The 21615-nt window shown below is 44.4% G+C and overlaps 1 protein-coding gene across 6 annotated transcripts in view; it reads right to left on the bottom strand.

The window, feature by feature from the left end:
* LOC111243679 (uncharacterized) overlaps positions 1-21615 on the bottom strand; it is a 273017-nt gene that overhangs the window by 59970 nt on the left and 191432 nt on the right. Inside the window, exons 2-5 of one of the 6 annotated variants that reach the window (XM_086980937.1) lie at positions 20561-20992; positions 13142-17741; positions 7016-7099; positions 4880-4965 (exon numbers count right to left, since the gene is read on the bottom strand). The exons of 3 other annotated variants lie outside the window; for them this stretch is intronic. In XM_086980937.1, the coding sequence (XP_086837063.1) occupies positions 4880-4922 (43 nt within the window). In that variant the 5' untranslated portion in view covers positions 4923-4965; positions 7016-7099; positions 13142-17741; positions 20561-20992. Of the gene's footprint in view, positions 1-4879; positions 4966-7015; positions 7100-13141; positions 17742-20560; positions 20993-21615 lie in introns of those variants that run through there. 2 more of the 6 variants (XM_086980938.1, XM_086980940.1) reach the window with 2 other exon arrangements.

Below are 21615 nucleotides of genomic sequence, written 5' to 3'. Positions count from 1 at the left end.
TGTAATAGAAGCCACTGCCAAAATAAAGAAGGGACATCGCTCAGAAGTTTATTAGTTGCCCCGGTGCCCCAAAGCTATTCGTCTGCCTTTGCCATCGCTAAGGGCGCTACGGTCTGTCGCAACCGCCAGCGACATCTACAATAGCATCAGAAACATCAAAAGCAACATCATAAAAACGTAGTAACCAGACAGTGAAAGAATCGGTTGCAGGTAGTTACGGTTGCATTAGGTATCCTGGAGTTGTGACAGACAGACATACACTCATAAACACACACACGGCCACTGTTCCGACGGCTCTAGTCCGCAGTGTTATGTGCAATGTGGTGCGATATCAAATTGTCGCGCTGCTTGTTTGCTTATCTGTCTGTTCCTTCGTCTGCTTCTGTACGGAAATCTGTGTATATATGTGTGTGAGTTATGTATGTTTATTGCCATTGGATTGCTATCCTGTTCGGACCAGTAACAAGGCGGCGCCTGAAACCGACAATGCTCGACCATTGCTTGCACATGGCGAGCAGTGACACTGTGGATCTAGTGCTGCTGGCATTGGCTATTCTTTGTCCCAGCCAACGTCAAGGTAACAAGGCTGAAGCCATATTGGCTTGAGAGGGCCAGTCCCCCCTTAGCAATCGGGCCAGTGAACCATCGAGTGACTGTTAGCTTACCAAGCATCCAAAGTATCAAGCAAACAAGCAAGCAATGATATACAACAGCAGAAACCAGTGAGGATACATTTCGTTTGTTATGTACGTTGGCATATGTCTACATAAGTCGTCTACGATGCTGGCGCATACACAGTGACAGGACAGCAACGGCGACGCTGGCAGTAGCGTAACCGGTTATGAGCAAGTTTGAGGGACGACGCTTGTTTGGTGGGAAGGCGATAGCGTCTGTGCTCATATGCACTAAGATCCAACATGGCCTAGGCGGTGGTACTCTAAGTAACGTGCAGAGACAGGCACGTTCATACAGTGCATATACTGGACCACCCAATAGACAACATAATATAAGCTGGATAATAACATGGTGGACGCTACGTTATACTAGCGATGATGGCAAGACGCACATTGTGATTACAATAGCGCTCAAGATTGTTAGCGAGACTTGGCGGCAGCAGTGACTTTCGGGAGCATTTGCCTATCCTTACTCAGATGACCAGCCCGCGTCCTCTTTCGTGCGTGGTAAAAAAGAAATAGAAAAGAACAGGTATCTAGGTCCGAAAATGCCGTGAGTCATCTGTCACTGCGTGTTGAGTCGGTCGTTATAGCTGCAAACAGGTGGGGGCGGGTGGGCACCAGAAGGCAACAGCATGAGACGCAGTGAAGCATGTAGTACGCGGGGCACTAAGGACTATGATTCCTTGGTGGAAATAGATGATTTCCTTCTCTTCTTTTTTTTGCTGGTGACTTTCATTTCTTTGTCATTGTAGGTCGAAACGGCAACAATGTGGCATGTATAGATGCTCTTTTTCGACGGTTATGCAGACGATGGGGACGCTGACGACTTAAGCGTCGACCGCGCGAGGGATGTCAGATACAGCGGGGAAAAGACTTCCACTAGCACGGCATATATGGTTTACCGTTTTTCGCCTACCGTCCTGGTTAACGCCGACGCTAACAGAAAAGGACACCCACCATACACCCAGACAAGCGATATACAGATCACATACATTTTCGCCAAATAACCCTTACCCTTCCTATTGGGCTTCTCACCTATCCACAACTCAGCCTCGAGCCGTTACCAGCCGGTTATCCAGGAAGAGAAAGGGCCATTCGGTCCAAGAGTATAGTCTCTACCGCATGCATCATAACTGGACGATTCCTCCTGCGGTATTTCTACATCCTTATAAGCGTGCAACTCTCCGGAAGCAGCACCCTTTATCGCTAGTAAGTCAGTACGAATTTCTGCTTTTGGTATTGCACTATGGGTGACATGGAGTTTCCGGCAAAATCGTGCGAATTACAGGAGTCATCGTAATGTGCTGGCGGCTGTGCGTAACAACACTACTGTGTGTTTATGATATATTAGAGTTCCAGAGGAAGTTGGCTTGCTAGAAGCGAGGTTCACGCATCGCCCTGCTTCTGCTTCAGTCAAGATTAGCCGTCGGATGGACCAACTGGCCAGGTAAATCTCCGTGGTCGCTATGCGCAATGGGAAACACTATTATATATACCCATGCACATTGTTGCACATTAAGCAGTTCGAGCATAGGCTTGGTCGGCCGAGTAACGGGAGCGATAGAGGTGGCAAGGCACCTTTCATTTGGCTGGCTGTTGGTCATTCCACACTCTTCGACCCCCCAGGCCAAAGCCGGCAAGCAATCGACTCCAGGAAAAGGGAAGCCGTCACCGTTTGTTTGCCCGCAGCTGCAACGTCACCCGTAGATGATCATACGTCGCTTGAGCAGCCACATTAGATAGCCACTTGTTTCGCGGCGACCGTCACCCTAAGTGGGGTGACGAGGGCAACAACGAGGGCAACAAAGGCTCAAAGAGCGATGGGGAATATAGAAGCGAACATCGAAGATAGAGTTGGTTGAATAGGATTGCAGCGCTTGGATGGCGCAAATGGGTCTACCGTCGTACGACGACGCTTTACCTTACATTAGTAGAGGCTGCCAACATAGCAAGCACAGCGTGTTGTCGCAGGCTCGTTGCTTGTTCGCTCTCATCCTTCTCGTGGTCGTCAGCCATCATTTATATGCATCTCTCTTTATGTTATGTTTGTCTCGTTTTGCCCCACTATTCCGGCTGCACCTCTTTCCCCTCTATCCCGCACGCGTACAGAAGCAGTCCTTTCGTCTTGCGCGTTAGCGTAGTGAGGAAAAGGCGGGTGCACCATGAAGAAAACCAGGAAGTCCAAGCGGGAAACGAGCAGAACGAAACCAGCACATCTCAACTAGGCAACTGTGAAGCACTGCTGACTGGAACGGGGTGAAGGGGTAATAAAGACCTTTGCGTGAGTAGCCGTAGGAAAAGCTCTAACAGCAGGAAGCGCTGAACGAAGAATCTGCAATAGAGGTCTGTAGAGATTGCAAACGAGGGAGACGAACGGATAAAGACCCGAATATGCATGAAGTGTGAGAAAAAGTTCAGGAGCAAGAGAGAGGGAAAATGGCTACTACCGTTGGACGTGAACGCCGCGAGCGTGCGGCACCGCTATGATTCATCGAGGTCGCCGACAGCAGCAGCAACTCTATGCGAAGCTTTCACAGGAGATGACAGTCGCTTCTCTAGTGGTTGGCCTCTGGCCGTAGTATCAGTAATACTGTAGCTTTCTCAAGACCATGAGCGTTAGCGTACGATGATTGTGCGTCGACACAACGTATCAACGTATGAGTGCAGCAGAATCGCAAGTTACCAGTGTTGACTTCCAGGAGCAGTCGGACGGAAAGCTTCAGAATATCATCTCGGATATCTTCGGAATATCATCGGAATAGATCAGGTGTAGACCGTCAGCTTCTCTCCAATTCTTACTTTTATGAAAAGCTAAATGCACATATATTTATATGTCAGCCAGCACCATCGCTTTTTCGCAGTTTGCCATTATCTTTGGGATAAAGGAGCCCAAGCAACATACATCTGGACGCGACTTCAACAGGATAAGATCAGATGGTGTCCAGCGGGACGGATCACAACCTCTAACCTATTTAAGTTTTAGAACCTGTTGGTTTTTGATTTTTGTGAGTATTGGCTAATGATAGGGCATGGTATCCCATCACACGTGGCTTTAAAAGTTCGCCTGAGCAATATAATACGAGATTTCTAATAATACGAGAAAGGTTATTGCCACGAATACCATACGTATAGGTCGCCTATAGTACCGTTAAAACATTTTAAACTTTCTATAGTCGCATGTGCAATGATGATGCCTTTATGTACGCTCTACAAAAAAAAAGCGTCTCTCTACTATATAAGTCTAGTGCATAAAGCACCGGGTCTTCAACAGCGATCATGCCGATGTGAGGTTTATTCACCAATTGATGACGCTATGACGGGGCATTCTTTCCGACAATAGTCATATGCATATTAGAGGAGCATCATTGTGGACCACTCACAAGCGAACCCATAAACCTACTGACGTTCATGCACAACTACCGCAAAGGGTAGTAGATTTTAGATGAGATTGTTAGACCTTTCTCATAACCGTCGCCACGTATATGCATCTTGCTTCTTCTCGAGAACAAGCTTCATCGCCGCCTCCGTCAGAGGGTCGCTTACACCAGACATCGCACATCGGAATGGTTCACCAAAGCTTTTTGCCATACACTCAGTCTGGCCTGTCCCTATTAAATGATGCTAGTAATATAGGCAAATGCACCAGTTAGGTTATTTCGAACCTTCTACCGACATGAGTGTTTCTGAGAAGGAGGAGTGTTTGCCCCCGAAACAATTACAACAGGCTGGTTTCATCGCATATACCGGGCAAGCATCCGATGGGCAGCTGACTCCGGGGGATTTGGAGCTTCTGCGGGAAACTAAGCCAGGCGCAAAGAAGGGGGCAAACGCAAAGGCTATCTATATAATGCGCTGCACTACTAGGCTATATGGGTTGACTACAATTGCGTATGTATTCTATTACGCGGAATGGTATGCACTGGCAGGATTATGGGAGTGTTCGCTTAGTATGGACAGACAGGAGAAAAAGAGCAGAAAACGTGAAGACGAGTCAACTTAGCCCCACTGGCATGGGTGGTGATACGGGATCCACTCATCGTTACGAATTTGCAAGCATTCTTCTTGAATGAATGCGATTACTTTTGCGGTGACTATTATCGTCATTATCTAATATATTGATGATAAACTGAAAACATTATTAAGATCAGCGGCAAGGCGTCCACCTGTATGTTGACTAGGACTTAACTGCAAAATGGTTTTACCTTCGAGTTTGTCCAGTACGACATTTATTATTAGGCTGCCCATTATTGTTTACAAATTTCCACATTGTTTCTTTCTGGACGTTTACCTGAAGCACACAAGAAAACAAACACGGGACAGAGCGTTACTAGCCTATCTACGATTCAATCGTTACTGCTTCATATGCCATTCTCACAATTTGGTTAGCTGGACACAATTGTCAATTGTGTAGTGTACGTGATAGAGATATGCGTGTATAGAGTATACATGCCAAGCTAGTTAAATACTTCAAACACAATGCACTTCAGATGTCAAGCACAAATTGTACTTGGGGAAGACTTCACGCGATTCCGTTCGCACAGCTTAATTCGTTCTAGGGAAATTTCAAATCGTCTTGTGCTCGTCGACCTGGGTGTCCTTGTACTCCGTCTCGTATTCTTTCATTCCCTATCGGTTTGGCTACTGAAAATGCCTGCCCTGACCATCAGATATAATGTATACGGGTTTGTTCGAAAAGGCTTGCATACGAGAAGACTCGAGCACTGGCTGGCTCACCAGCTGAGTAGTGGTAGAACCCGTCGGCCATTCCGGTGGAAACCGCTGTGAGAAAGAAATGTGCGTGTCGACAGCAGCATCAGGAACGCACGCACAGGGGCCTGAACGGTGGGTAATGAAGTGTAAAATAATCATTCGGCTACAGTCCTGCCAGACCCACGCTCTTGTCCTTCCTTTATGCAGTGTCCTTTTCCTCGTAAAGTCATCCTATCCCGTAGAATAGTCAATGTGAGACGCTCGCTTGATTTCAGCTCGTCACGCTTCGGATCGAATGAGTCCACTAGCCCTCTACATTATGCTATGGGTGCGTACGATGTATTACCTTTAGAATACTCCTTTGTGTTTCAATCATCAACCACGATGCGACGACCGCGAGCTTAGTAGTCACCAGCTAATGACATGATGTTAAGGAGAGAAGCATGGCTCCTATAGCGTTATGTACTTTTAATAAAGACAAAAGGCGAACTCCGGGAAGAGGTTGGCAAGTCAGAAGGGACGGCTAGTTGAGGATGCTGAGCGTCGACAAAATAACATTAAGTTGAAAGATGAATTCCAAGTTATGATATAAATAAACTGGAGACTCTTCAAGCGCGCATTTCGTCAGTGATACTATGACAGCTATTTAATGGAGGACAATAGCAAATGGAGAACGAATAAGGTAAGGGGCGAGTAAGAGGTTGATAGAGCCCGTCAAAGTAGCCCATTAATAAGAAAAGCACTATCGCAAAGGTGCTAGAAACAGAAAACTTCTATGAAAGTTATAATGTATTGGTCGTTGCAAGAGAGCTACGAATACAACGGTGGGATCCATTCGATATATGAGGACTGACGTAAAGCATTTTATGGATGCGTACACTTTAGTGTAATGTAGACACTGGTATGCATAAAAAGATATTATCGAGCCAGTGATGCATCTAACGGTATAACATGATATGTAAAAGCGTCTGTTAGTTGTGCTTTGTGCAAAGAGCAATGTGGTTGGTACACGTACAAAGAAGAAATACGCAGAGAACGAACTACATGTACAGGAATGGCTAGCTCTGCCATTCAAAATCCTAGCATGATCATTATAATATTGTGACAATGTCCTGTACATCGTATGCCATCAATCTATATAGACGTCTGCTATCGCTGTAAACACTTGTTCTGATCGAAGCCTTACCTATATAAAAACAATAGTGTTCTCGAGCCCCGTTACCGTGCCCAAATACCTATCACAGACTTGGCATCATTTAGGAATAAAAACAAACAGACTCCTGTAACCGAGTGTACGCCAATAAAATCACTGACCTGAATCTAAGCCTCAATTCGATCAGAATAATCGTAGCCATCTAATCACTGACTGGACCCTGCAGTTTTTTTTTTTGTGAATAGTACTTAATAAAACCAATGTCCAATATCTAATAATCAGTATACATTTCATGGCCTCATTGGACAGCAAAGACGAATCAAGAGCTATGAGGATATTATTTTTATTACCCGCCCTTATCAAGACCTGGAGGTTACTATATTGTGTTAAAGATATTAAAAAAAGAAATTATGGTAGCACACGAATGACGTGAGCATACGTTATGCCAAAGTGTTGCTAAGGTTAATCTTTGAACCTTATTCGCGGCTTCATCCGGCTTGCATACGTTGCCTCGAGACTCCATTTGCTGCTACCCATCTGCGAGTCGCTTCACCATTGTCTGCAAGAAGGAAAGTGTATGATTTTGGTGTCATCTTTTCCCCGCCAGCGCTCTCCTTCTCGAGTATTTCGATATGCATTATCAGCTATATGATACCAGCGATATTTCTGCGCCACAGATGGACGGTTGGCCGACGGGACAAGACCATGAAATCGCACCGTTTCGCGCTCTATCACACCCCAATATATCCCATCACTTCGAAATACGTACACCACTATAACTACTTCCAACGGTGACGCTCTTCTCTTGCAACGTGTCACCCTGCATACTGCCGTAACAAAGCTGTTGCGACTAAGCCCTAGCCGAAATGTTAGTACGCTACAATATACACTATTCACATATGACACGAGGCAGACAAACGGAGAATTTCGGGACCTGTTCCTGCGGCTCTGGTGCCACTCCGTGGAGCAAGCATGAAGTGTAAACCTAAACTCAGTAGCACGAAAAGACAGGATAAAAGTAAATATGCACACTCGTTTGTGCGTCGATCCCAGCCTTGCTAATTGCTGATTCTAACGTCACTAATAAAGTGCAAGAACGCGGACCACGTTACAGAACGCTGGGTTTCTCCAGCTGTAGACCGCAAAAAGACGTCAAAGGTTGATAATACGTAACGCCGCCGCAAATATTTGACCAACGGAAGAAGTGGTTGATGCAGTAATCTTGCCTGGTTTGTTTAGATTGTTTGTATGAGATTCCGTGCCCATGTGGGTCCTCAAACAGATCTTACCTAATGGTGTCCAGCTGTTTCATAGGGAAAGACGGCCAGCTACGGAGAAAGTTTAGAACAGCAATGAATTCTGTTTTTTACATTTGAAAATTACATAGGCGTTCGTGTTGCCGCAATTGTTAACGGTACCCTCTGACACGGATTACTGGATAACTGCTCACTTCACAGCCTTAGACCTATTATGCAGGCTATATAGATGATCTACGCTGTGATAATTCTTTCTTAAACATCGTACTAGTCATCATTGCCATAATACGAATACTCGTATTCAATGTATGGCCAGTACTCTTTATCTACGGCAACGGTTTGTTACAACTTTGCCCTATGCAAAAGCTAAATATTATGCTACATTTAACAGGGTCTTGAAACCTTAAGAAATTATAGTTTCAGCCATCTCAAGTAATCAGTCCAGCCACTAGACTTGCCCTTGAGTAGCGCGATTGTATGAAGTTAGCGAAACTCACGCGGTCTATGTGCGTATCCATGATGCGGCAATGCTTCATTCCTTTCATTGAAAATTTTCGCTTTAATTTTTTACAAATATGAGAAGCCTCCTCTTAAGCCAATAATAAGTTGTTCTCCTTCGTTCTTACGCGGATTTTTATATTTCACTCAAATAACAGGAACTCGTGAAGGACAAATATATTATGGCTATCTTCATACTAAATAACCTTGAGCTACGTTGAATTTTCAACTTGTGCTGAAGAAGGCTGAAATTTAAGTGATAATCTGCCATATTGACTTAAAGAAGAAATTTTTCCTAGAAATACATTATATAACGGCAGTGTGCTCACGATTTACATGGCCCGCATTTGATCTTATAATCATGCTAACAATGACAATGTCGTTTTAACGCATTGATCTTAATATGCACGATACGTCCGATACAGCACGGCACGATACAGCGTCTATGATGACCAAAAACATTTGTCGATTATTAGAACACTGACAGTAACAATGATCATACTATATCTGTAGTTAAAATATTCAAATACCAAAATAGCGGTACATACATTTGTATGGTGAGATGTAGTTGACTCAGACTAACAATACCATAACATTATACGACATCGCCGGTTTGTTTGCGTATATTCCGTTTCCAATGTATGTTACTTCGTTGCCGTAGCGTTACAGCACTTTGGCGCTCTTAGCTCCTATTATAGCTCGTATAGCTGATTATACATATATTTACTAGTCTACACCTTTTCACCCTTTACCCTTGATTTGTTTCAACAAATTCCTTTGGGCACGTGCCTCCTAGAGCAGTGCAAAGCTTCCTATCACTCCTTCCTTTCTCATCGCTTTCTTCCCCTCCCATTAATTACCCCTCGTTAGAGGACGATTAGTCAAAATAGACAAAGCCTTCCAAGGCAACAGCAAGCAGTAGCAGCAACAAGCATTTTTTCCGTCGGAGTGGATCTGACGCGGCGTTGAGAGTACGAACGATCAAAGCGTCGTTACAGAAACGCTAACGGGTTCGATGAAGACGAAGATGAAGAGAAAAAGTCTTCGTAAGAAGCGAACACTTTTCAACTTCGAAGCCGGTGATTGTCAAGCAAAATAGATTGGATTACGGGAGGGGGTACGGAAGAAAGCGCGATGAACGTCGCTAAAACGTCACATATCGCATCACCAGAGCATCCAGGTAGTGGCACCAATAGCTCTATCGCAGTTGATCCAATGACTGCAGGATAACTGCCATATAGACAGTCGCGAGTCTGTGCGGCTTAGTATAGGAATCGTTTTACTCGAGACGTTGTATAGTTAAGAAAAGCTGGATATAGTACACTAGCCATGAAAGGCGGGGTTTCCCGTTAGAAAGCGGACGCGGCTTCGCCGTGTGTTCATTCTCAATGAAGGGGGAATGACACAGCATTGAGAAAGACTCGATAGCAGAAGCAGTAAATCTCGAAACCCAGCTCAGAAACGGTAGTGCAACGTCTCTCAGTTCACTAGAATTACTGGGAGCTTTGTATAGCGGGAAAACGGGATATAGGAAAAAAGATGCCAAAGCTTAGAGAGCTCTAAAGAAAGAAAAGAGGAAGATGTCTGCAGTATCTGAAGGTGACACGGCCCATCAAAAAGGTTAATCTAGATAATGGGGCCACGAACCTACACCATAGTCGCAACCAACATCAAGGTAGACAGTAGCTTCCGTCGCCCTTGTGACTTCAACTCACTTTCCTCCTTCCCTCTCCTATAGTCTCACTGCCCCTGATGCTTCACTGACCCCAGTAGAATGAACAGAGCAAGCCCTTCATCCCATCGAGTTTGCTAGCTCACTTAGTCAAGCGAACACCGCTGGCTGCTCTATACCGTATTGTACGTATAGCGTGTAGGTGTAAGCGCAGACTTTCGATAGGTAACACCAACCAACATCCCATGCTCCATCGTCCAATTTTGCCCCGAACCCGCTGAAGTCAATTTGACTGCTGGTGGGTAGCAAGTAACTGGATGCTCGCGTTCGCTGCTTTCACAGGCGAGTCTATATATCTTCGGGGCACTTGGGCCTCGATTGCCAGAGCTAGCTGATCATATGCCTTCATTTAACAGTTGCGATGCATACATTGGAAGTTACTCAAAGGTTCAGCTAAAGAGTTTACCATTTTTCCACTATATACTTTTTTGCTTAGAAAATGCTAAGGGAGGAAAATCAAGAACGAACTAGATTTTCTTACAGGAAGCAACGATTATTTCTGGAGGACCCAACTGCCTGAAGAGAGAATGGCGAGCGACTGACTGAGGATAAGACACACACATACACGTGAAACAGAAGAAGCACCGAAATCAGCTTGCGCCCCGAGACAGTTAGTTCACATCCTTTTATAAGTAAACGGATCGTCAGCTTCCACGAACAATATTGACACAGAAATGGCCTATTGTGGTACTATAGACGGGCCGCCAGCACTTGAAAGGGCAAATGACTTAGTAAAAACTGTGACTCGTACATAACCCACCGTAGCCACTACCCGTCCGGTTCGCCAACTACATGCTTTTCTGACAAGCGGATAAATATTATTCCCTCACGTATGTATATATTAGTGAGCAAAGTCACGGCACGCTGATGAGGACACCGGCGCTTTTTTTTCTCTCTCTTGTTATTATAATTCAAGCCATAAAACTAGCCCGTTGATTGATGATTATGTTGTTTCTCCATTAGTTATGCTTAGGATGACATTAATATTATTATTACATTATAGGAGGAAGAGAGAGACCCTCACCTAGTTCAGATTTTGCCCCTTCTACATTGTACGTTACAAAGGGTCATTGATGAGCAGATACCATTTCGATTGTGCAAGGGTAAAAAAATCAAAATGCGAGAAATTGCCAACAACTGCAGCTTATTCGGTCGATAAGCTGGGATCAATGAGACTGTCCCTGTACTAATTTGATTTGGCTCACTTAATAAGGGCTCTTTCCACCAAGTCCCAACTCGGCATTTTATCGTAGCTATGTTTCAATGCCGTGCGTGAGCTGAAGTTTGTCGACAAGAGTTATACGAATATCGCAGACTTTAATTCGACTTCGCTTTAGCTTCAATCATTCTGTGCGGCAGACCCTGTTGCGTTGAGTGTTCCTATGTTTCTTCTGATTCTACTATGTAGTATTTTTTTTTTTTGCATACCATATTCCTGCTCTCTCTTTCTTTCTTGTCCAGCAGTTTCATTACGTGGAGCACATGGGAACTGCTCCGGAGTACTGGAACAGCTAAGGGGAACGAAAAGAGCTACATCGCAGTTAGAGGTATTAAGAATAGTTGTTGTAAGCAATCCTGCAATGCAACGGGGAGGAGCTAAAACTGGCAAATGGACTGTACTGGACGGCACCGCTCCTTGTAGTGAAGGCTATGTCCAAAACAAGAGGCGCCACCAAGCGATCAACGAATGCTCTCCGGACGTGGAAGCGACTTAGTTCCCCATTAATTAATGATCACGCTTCTGTGGCCCGCTACGAGCCGTTGACTACGGAACTGTCTGTCCTTGGAGCGTCTGTCGTACGTACGGACTTTTCCCCTTCGCAGCTACCCTGCTAGTTTCAGCGCATGTAGAGATGAGACCACTGTACGAAAGCCTGGTCAGTTGTGAGGGGCCTTGTAAATGGCCTGTGCCGGGTTAGCTCCTCCGTTCGGAGTAGTTCAACGATAAAGGAAATATTCTAAGCTAGATCAGCAAGTTTTGATGCTATTGACATGCTACTTTGAAGGCAAGAATGGTAGCCATAATTTACTATGCAAGCATAATCAATTAATAGATAGATTAAGACTGTAGATCGTCATTTATGTTTTTGTTCCTTTACGCTGTCCGCTTGGAGTCAGTCATTGGAAGTGCGCTAGACATATTTAAATTGCACGTGAAACTACCCGATGACATAGTTTTAAATAGAAATACAAAACGCGAATCTAATTTAGGGGAAGATTAACTAGAAGAGAAACTGAAGGAAAAGTACCTTATTATTTAAGTGTATGCGCACAATTAGAATGCAAAAAAGTTGGTTGTGACACACACAGCATAGCGGAACGAGTGAAACAAGTTTTCTTGCAGTTATCTATTTCAATGAAGTAGACAGACCACCATCCCCACCGTAATCGCCAGCGGTGCTCGATACGGAAGTATAGTAATTATCATTTATTAGTTAGCACAGTCCAGCGGTATTGAATGGTCGGTTTTATGTTTCTGTACGCCACAGAACTTTGATATGAACTTTCTTCCTTCATTCCGTAATTTTTTTATATTCTTAACTCTAGAAGGATATTTGCCGACCCGAGCCGAGGCTATTTCTAGCCGAGAATATTTTCCGGAGTCGAATCTGGCGTATCGACGCTAGCAACGCTTAACAATTATAAAAAAAAAAATACAATGACTACATTAAACACGCGTAGTTTCTTGATAATCGTCGAAGCGCAATATACCGCAAACAATGACAAAGAAGGGTTACACCTATTGAAACCAAGAGCCATCCTTCACGTTCTTTACGCACAACTCAATGGACGTACCACAAACGCGTTTTGTTTGTCATCGAATTTGCAAAGTTTGAAATTGTTTTCAACATCATACGTAACAAAGCTATTGCTTGCTTGCTTGGTATTATCTATTACCAAGGTAGCTAGCGTACGACATCGTACATTATCAGGCCACAACACAGCCAATATGGGGCCGTCGTTCGTCTGCAACGGCTAACGACGTAGACACTCGCATAAGAAGACAAGCACGCCATACATTGATATACTGGCACAGCTGCGTATCACTGTATCAAACGAGACCGGGCGATATTCTTTCGGAGCGGATGGTAGAAAAAACAGCAGTCGATCTTGCCTGTTTCTTTCCTCCATCTTCTTTTCTGAGCAGTTCTCGATAGGTGCGTCCACATGAAGTTGTTTCGACTTTGAAGACGCGGTTTCGCCCGTTTTGGCTCTGACGCTGCTTTTGTTGTTCCTATTTTTGCTGCTGCTGCTGCTGCTGTCGCTGTTGGATATCTAGTGACACGGTGATGTTTCAACATCTTCAGGAACGATACAACGCAAAGCTTTGACTGAAAAAGGAAGCTATGCAAGAAAAGGACAAGGAAGAAGAAAAAAACGCCCTTTTATACCTACGAGAAAAAGAAAAGTTAGCATCTATACAAAAACAGAATTACACTTAGGACATGCTCAAATACAACATTCTTCTTCTGCACTGTCTGTCCTACTTTACTGCTAGCCCTTGCACTCCCAGCCCTGGGATTTCCCACTGTTTCAGAAGGAAAGGTGGCTCGCTCGTTTCGAGAAACAACTAAACACATCGTTGACTTTTCCGTATACCCCGGATACGTGCTTCTTCCCCGAACAGCCTTCAGTATCCCTAAGCCACACGCGATGTCGGTTGGCCGTCGACAATCGACGAATCCTCGCCGAAGCTAGGGTGCTTCAGAGCGAAAACGAGAACGAATTGGTCAAAAAAGTTACAGCAGTAGAGTTTATCTTTTCAATGTTAGCATATAATGGAGGCAAACAGATGCGCTAATTAGTCTTCTATTATACTGAATCACGGTTAGTCACAATTGTTATGATACTGCAAATTTATTTCACTGAATATATTACAGGGGTTATGTGCATACTACTCTTGGACGTCGAGGGTCACCTGTAAAATGATATAGAAATTATTAATTAGAATATAGCTTTTACGAACATTATCCGCCGACCCCGGCCGAGTGCAGTAACCGTTAGTGCTTTCTTCGTTGCGTCAGGTTGAATTGAATTCATTAGTATCACACATACGTACACAAAAATGGATGCGCTTTGGAAGTTTGTGTACCAATATCCGGATATACTTGTACGTGTTTAGAGAGCTACTTGAAGATTCGCGATGTTCATATTAGAATATTATTATGGCCTATGACTAGCCAGCGGTGAGCTGCATGGGGTAGCCTAGAGAAGCGATCGTTGGACGAACTAGTCGAAAATACGAGCGTTTCGAGGCTATGTTACAGCTGTTAGATTCTCGGTACTGGCTATAGGCGGCGGCGACGACGTGCAAGCTTCCGTTAAGAGCCCCACTGCCATCGGCATCAGCATTCCATCAACGGGCTCTTCGCGTTCCCCCAGCCGGAAATGCTTCCACCACATCAGCCGACGGCCCTTGACGGTTGGTGGTGACGCCATTCTGAGACGGCACGGAGATACACGCGACTAAAACGGCGAGACCTCATGACGCCTAAAATGATGCCCGAACGATCGTATGTCTTCCAGCTGCTTGCTTGTACTTATGCGTTATTCCAACACAACCCTTTCCGCAATGCAGCACTTGCGGTGACAACAGACACTGGCAACCTTTGCCCACTTCGTATGCCCGCTTGGCCGACCCTGACGTAACGGGTTCGAACATTTCTTGCCTGCTTCTTCCATAGGGGCTTTGCTAAAGCTTGCTGTGTTTTTTTGAGACTAGAGAGGAGGGGCAAGCACGGAGGCGGCGCATTCTCACGTAGTTACCAATATCTACCCCATCCTCGAGATGCCCCATGCTTCTAAGTCTACCCTCTTTGGTTGCTTCTTGTTTGCGGGCATCTCCCCATTCCTCTCCTTAGCAGACGATATATCGCCATATTCGTTTCCACTTATCTTACTAGGGGATACCTTCAATTAACGGCCTCTCTTTGAGATCTATCATCCAATAGTATCCGGAGAGCAGAATAGAAAAGAAAGGATAGAGAGAAAGCTAAAATTTAGTGAAGGCAACGGCAAGAAGTCTGTCGCTGTTTATACTCATGTACTAGAGTCTTGAGTGGAACATTCACGACTTTAGTTTTTAGAACAAGCCGGGCGAGCACTCAAATTAACAGAAGAAACTAATACAGAAATACACACACGTAATGCATTCGCTTTTGAATTTGCTGGAAAATGAGAAAACCTCTGAAAGGCTCTTCGAACCTAAACAGGTCAAATGTATCATACACTGGTCGTGTGACATCCAGCTTCTCTATAAGTATAATAGGATCATAGTCACATGTCCAACAATTGGACTGAATAATCCAACAATTGGTAAAAAAAAAAAAAAAAAAAAGCTAGGAATCAATGGCCCAAGTGCCGTCGTCGATGGGAGCTACACTAACCATGTGATGAAACAAAGCAAATTAAATCGTCTTTGTACCCACGATTGTTAACACTCGTGAATAATGCAGGTGAACAGTTACTTCAATCGCTATACATCCTTTACTTTCAGGTTTTTTATTCGTATTTAGAATATATAATAGTACTAATGCACCGCAGGTCTGTACGACTTGCTAGACATCGCTATTGTCTTAACGGAAGTGTAATGAGGAATTGTACTTCAGAGGGCCCCAAGGTACCAGCTACTTGTTTAACTTCAGTGTCCCTAAGCATCTCATTTCTCACTTCACTCGCGTTCGCGTTCTCCCCATAGACACAAGCGTTTCCTATTTTTCCGCCTCGTCCATCCGCAGACCTTTTCCACTTCTTTCACAATGCGCAGTTGTTCCTATAGTCCCGGCTCCATACACGCTACTGCTTGCCTAAGCACCCTAGAAGCTTAAGCGTACTGTATGCCTATTCAACATCATAGGACCGGTCCAGTAACAATGCAATAGAAGAAGAAGCATTGGCGACGACGGTAGCAGCGATTGCAATCGTAGGTACACGTTGTCACAGTTGCCTGAGGCAAGGAAACAGGCAAACAGCCCTAGCCTTCTTTTGGGGGTTTTCCCCTTGTAAGCAAGTACGTCACACCTTCTCCTAGATACCATGCTTTTACTTTTCATATCACCCCTGTTTCGTTTTTCTCCTGTCGATGACTGCTGTGAAGCCACGGCTAGCCGGCCGGATAAAGGAGACAGATAGACGCTCAGAGTCGACATGGACTTCTTCTTATCGGTGGACAGCCAAACAGGGCAGGACCGCTGGCCCAGTGTATTTGCGCGGTCATTCGTATAATCGCATGATTTTCAGCTCAACTCCGACGGAAAGAAGCTCTTCTTGCCTCCATCCTCCTCCTTGCGCCACGACCACCAAACCCTTCTTATTCCGTTTTTTTTTTGTTGCTTCTTCATCTCCGTCATTGTCTTCGCTTTTTTCGTCCTTCTCCTTTCATCATCAGCGGCCACTGCCCCAGTATATATCTATCTGTTTATGTACGTGTATTTCTCGTGCTCCCTTGCCGCTTGTTTTCTCGCTCTGTTTCATTCGAAGACTGTTCGTTTTGCTGTTTGAGTTTGTCGCATGACTATGCTTTACCTTACTACTTGCCGCAGCATTCTCGTCTTTTTGCCCTTATTTTACCTCTCTTTTTTTGCCTCTTCTCTCAGTCTTTTGCCCAATGCTCCTGATCTGGATCCGACGGTCGGTCGGTCGTGAATCGTACATCGCACGTTCCACATCGCTGCCGTATAATGCAATTCCCTGACAGTTAGCCAGCCACCCTTTTTCCCAATGCATCGGCAGGATGTGCTGGAGCCCTTAGACTCTGCTTTCTACTCTAGATCCGGCTGACGTTTGCGAGATCCTTCGTGATAGTTGGATGGAAGTAGAACGAGGCTAACTTTACTTCTTCCTTTTGGTATTCTTGGTGCTTTTTGGGTATTTCGAATTTTCCCTTGGAGCCCCCACACAACGCCCTTTACCCTTCATCAGAAAAAGGCGAGTCCGGGATAATCGAAACCCTCAAGGGACAAAAAGAAGTGTTGGCATACGGGATGGTATCTTGCAACCGCGGTTTCAGGCTTTCAGTCAGTGTAATTTAAATAGATTTGCAACTCAAAAAAATAACGGTACCGATTTTGAGTAAAATAAGGCTGAATAAATAGGACAGATTCAAAAAAGGCATACCCACAATAAAAACTTAAAAACACAGGGAGATTTAGTGACTGAGGCTTTACAGCCAACGCTGATCGATGACACATTTATCAGTGTCGTTTAATTACAAGCAATATACTGTATGTTACCCGATCTGGCTTTGGCTTAACGTATTAAAGCCCTTCTTCGCTAGCGGCATAGGTGGTGCACCAATGAAACTGGCCGATCTAGCTGTCTGTAAAAGTTTACCTTATTTCTAGGAATTACATCCGCCGAACGATGAGATTGTCTTTTTTACTAGGACTGATATGGATTTCTAAAAAAAATAGCTAAGTAACAATGCTTCACCGACCTGGCTTTTTGTGTAAAATAAAAGAAGCCACGATGCGTTCATCATGAGCGCATTTGCTCACTAACAACACACAATTATGTCTAGTACGTTATAACAACAAAATGGCGGTTTACGCGAGTTTTTTTTTGGAAACTTTTAGGTACATCCATTTATGGTGTCAGCGTGCCATTTGATCATAGTTATTCTGGTCGATATATATCTATCAGTATTCGTGAGTTACCCATTTACACCGTGCACAATACGTGGCTACATAAATCCAAGTTTTCTTCACAATTTATACCTGAAAAGCATAATAAATAATAATAAGCTATTAGGAAATGGCATATTGATAGCAACTGGCCGAAATCGCCAACGAAATAATTTCTAGATGCATATAATGTAGATATGCATTTTATACGACGAATTTTTCTTATTTTTACTGACATATAGCTTTACTTAAATAATTGTTTCGAGCTTTACGTCCAGTAATAAATCCTTTGGGCATTGCTTTAGACGGCTGGCTATTTTTAGCACAAAGCGAATTGTATTTATACCCGAATCCGGACCTAGATCACCTCACGTATTCCTCCGTTTAATAGGGAAAACATCGCTATTGCTCTATCACAAAAACAGGTATAGCTTTATTTAAAAATCTAATTCAATAGTTCAATATATTGGCCACTAATCGCTACACCAGATGTATTTCTTTTACAGACATATGTTTACATAGGTTACATTTGTTGTACTTTTCCGTTCTTTTACATGACAACTAGATCTCATGTATGTTCAAAAATTAAAAAAGGAATAGGGCAAAAAGGCAGCAACATTTGCATCAATGCGCTTATTCCATGGGTACGCTCCCATTATTAGTTTCAATGTCTTGATTCCAACCTTATGAACTAGTTTTATATTGCCACCGTGCCTTTTACAGCAACGACGCCACAAGAGACTCGAACGTTTCACGGATTCGCCCAAGCATGAGTACTGTTAAGCTTAAGCACTAAAACACAGCGAGTGTTGGGAGCGTCTGCGGCGATCCCCGAGGTCCACGCCCACAGGACAGCAGTTACGCGCCCTCGTCAATTTACATGCATGTCCACTATCCGTACATCGGACAGGACGTCTCCAAAGCCTGCCGCTCCGCACTGCCTGCTTGCTTGCCCAAGAAATACCTGTCCATGAGAACATAAAGGAAAAAACCTAACCACGTTTTTCATTGTTCCTCATCTAACAATGGAGTCCGATTGCTCGACTGACTACTATCTGCTATCTGACAACACTATTTCGTTCTAAAGAAAAAAAAGAGACGGTCAGCAGTTACACTGAGGTAGCAGCAGCGCAACTTCAATCAGAAAAAGAAGGGCCATTGCTCGGTTTGCCCGACAACTCTCAATGCAACTACAACTGCTACTATAACCACAATGTATAAGATGTATCGAACCAAGGCATCGTCTGGAATATGGGAACTTTGTGTAAACCTCGAATAGGACGGAGGCTTAACCCAGCCCTGCCAGCACATATGTATTTTAGAGGTGTATAGTCACATACACATACCACTGATATGGGATTCTTTATTTTCCCCTTGTTCCTCGTCCGTATTGTCGTTGTTGTCGTCACTAGGTCGTCTTCGTCGATCTGCCATTCTCGCTGTGACGTCGCAGAACTTATCCTGTGGATCCAGATTTGGATGTGGAAAAGGGATCTCATCCCAATACGTCCTAAAATCCTCAATATAAATCACTATTCGACTCGTCGTTGAAGAAGTCGTATCGCTTGCTCAATTGCATAGACAAACACGACAGATCCCATTATACTTACTAGCCTGCCTGTCTGTCTCCTCGCCGGCTTTCACTTAGTTTTGCGTACACCGGTACAGCACGTTTCTTCTGTGTGCACACTAGTACAGCTGCCTTTTTTCTCTCTTTTCTTCTGTCTATTACTGTCTTACTGCTCAGTCCAGGAATTGAGAGAAAAGTAATGAAAAGCAAAAGGAAGAAACAGCATTTTCTTTTTCTTTCCTCGTCTATTATCTGTCTCTTCATCCATCCCTCGGCGGCATAGAACTCTACTCAGTAACTCGTCGAAGACCCATCGTCTCGCCGGCTCGTTCCCGCCTGCCTCGACTCAACTACAGAGCTACTCCTTTCAACTATCTTACTATTGGAACCAACGTGACGCTATGTCGTCGATTCAAAAACTGCTTCAGGCTCCACCGTTACCTCTCCCAACGCCAACCCTTTTCTGCTGCACTGTTCCTCATCCGATGTCGTTCTTCGTCTCTAACTCCCCCCGGCTGGTTCTCTATTCCCACCTTTTGCCTTAGTTCGGTTGCTTACTCTTGAGTCTGGAATATTCCTCCTGAAAGATCCCTAGTCTTTCCTCATCCATGGCATGTCCTTCGTTTTTGCGCGCGACCTCATCTCCCCTACTGGCCGCCTGGTTGGCTAGAGTTCCCGTGCTCCATTTCTCGCTCTCTCCTTTTCAAAGCTGTCCCTTGGATTTTTCTGGCTTTCTTCATTGCTTATCTTTCAAAGGAGGTAGGACGCCACCCTTTTTTCGTAGATTCTTGCCGGTTGCACAGTGCTGCGCTGTTGCCTACCCGAGACAGGAAATAAAGCAGAAGTCAGAGGAACTGATGGTGCTCACGAGAGCTCTAGGTGCTCGCAGCGCGCAGACAGCAGTGAGAGCGGAAGCAGCACAATAATCGCCAACCTTCTAAAGGAAGGAGTTCGTTAGACGAAAATATGGCCCCGGCAGCATTCTCCCATTCGAACCAATATCCATGTACAATACCATGCCCATCGATTGATTCGACGTTCGGCAGCGGAACAACATTAGGCCCACATGCGATGCAGGGTCCACAGTTCGGCACTTGTCTGCCCTATGTAAGGGTTCAGTTCAAGCGCGGCCTCGATAATCATGAAAACTTGGACCGTTTGAATTTTCTCACGTCTGTTATTACTTTGTCTATGGGCTCGCAAATATAGGCCTAGTGCAGCGATTATTTACGGGTATATTGCCAATGCGACTAGGGCACTATGATATATACGTTCAAATTATATATATATATGCTAGTTGAACAGTGGCAGTTTGAAATTATAATGTTACACAGTGGCTTACCGTATACTGGAGGCTGGGTGTATAGGTTGTAGGGGAAAGAAAGATTGCCGGATCTGCGGTTATATATATATATTGGAATTTGTGGGGATGATTTAAAATCTTATGTTTATCCTCTGACCCTCCTAGTTGATACTTCTCATATACCTGCTTCCGTGAATTGAGCGTTCGACTGTTAAGTCGACTAATTCTTTCACCCATAAGTAACTCTGTAGCAAGACATTATCGCCCCTTCGTTATACTCGTGCTTCTCTAGATCGATTCGTTTAAATAGCTGAGCATGAGATTAGATGTCACTGGGACGTGGGTTACGACATATGCGCGCAACTCTTGCCGATGTTCCAAGTAGCATGTTAAGGCATCCAGCAAGTGGCTTCTCTACTGCAGCAGCAGCAGCTGCTTCGTACCGTTAACCAATGGTCCTCGAGTTCTAGCCTGAAAACAATGTCCGGGGATAAAATAAGGTTTAGTGCAAGCAGCTGTTTGCTTACTATATCGACGAGCAACGTACAGAGAAGCAAACAATTACCGTGACCGTTACCTGTTGAGCAGAAACGGGCAAAGCGCATAAGTATTTATGGTTTCTCACTAGATAAGTTCGTTCGATAAGTAGTCGAGGAAGCATCAGCCTCGCAAAGCTCGTAGTTTGGGCGAAAAGCGACTTTGGGAAATATTTGAGCGTTTTGCTGCCGGCCCAGGCTTAGGAATACGGTGTTCTTTCCAGGTAGTCAGACGAGAGCGAATCTTCATCGAATAAAAACACGTGATGCGTTACCATTCAATTGCCGATACCCTCGAAGCACTGTTTACAACCAGTTCGCGCACTGTCTTGCAATTGTAGACGAAAATTTATCCATTGACTTTCTCACATTAAGCCTTAACAATAGACATTTATATTGTTTATTGCGTGATAATTGTCAATTCACGCTTTCTGCTATCTTTAAATCGCTCTTTATATTACAGAGAAGAGTTTTATCGGTAATAATACAAGATTGACACCTTCCTCAACGATATACGTTTCCTGTGCCAGCGAGTTATGAAATGTCTACAATGGATTT

The sequence above is a fragment of the Varroa destructor genome, unplaced genomic scaffold (assembly GCF_002443255.2).
Source record: "Varroa destructor unplaced genomic scaffold, Vdes_3.0 BEIS01000002.1, whole genome shotgun sequence".
NCBI classification, from domain to species: Eukaryota; Metazoa; Arthropoda; class Arachnida; order Mesostigmata; family Varroidae; genus Varroa; species Varroa destructor.
Note: the sequence above shows the minus strand (reverse complement) of the source record. Positions and strands in the feature narration are given on the sequence as shown.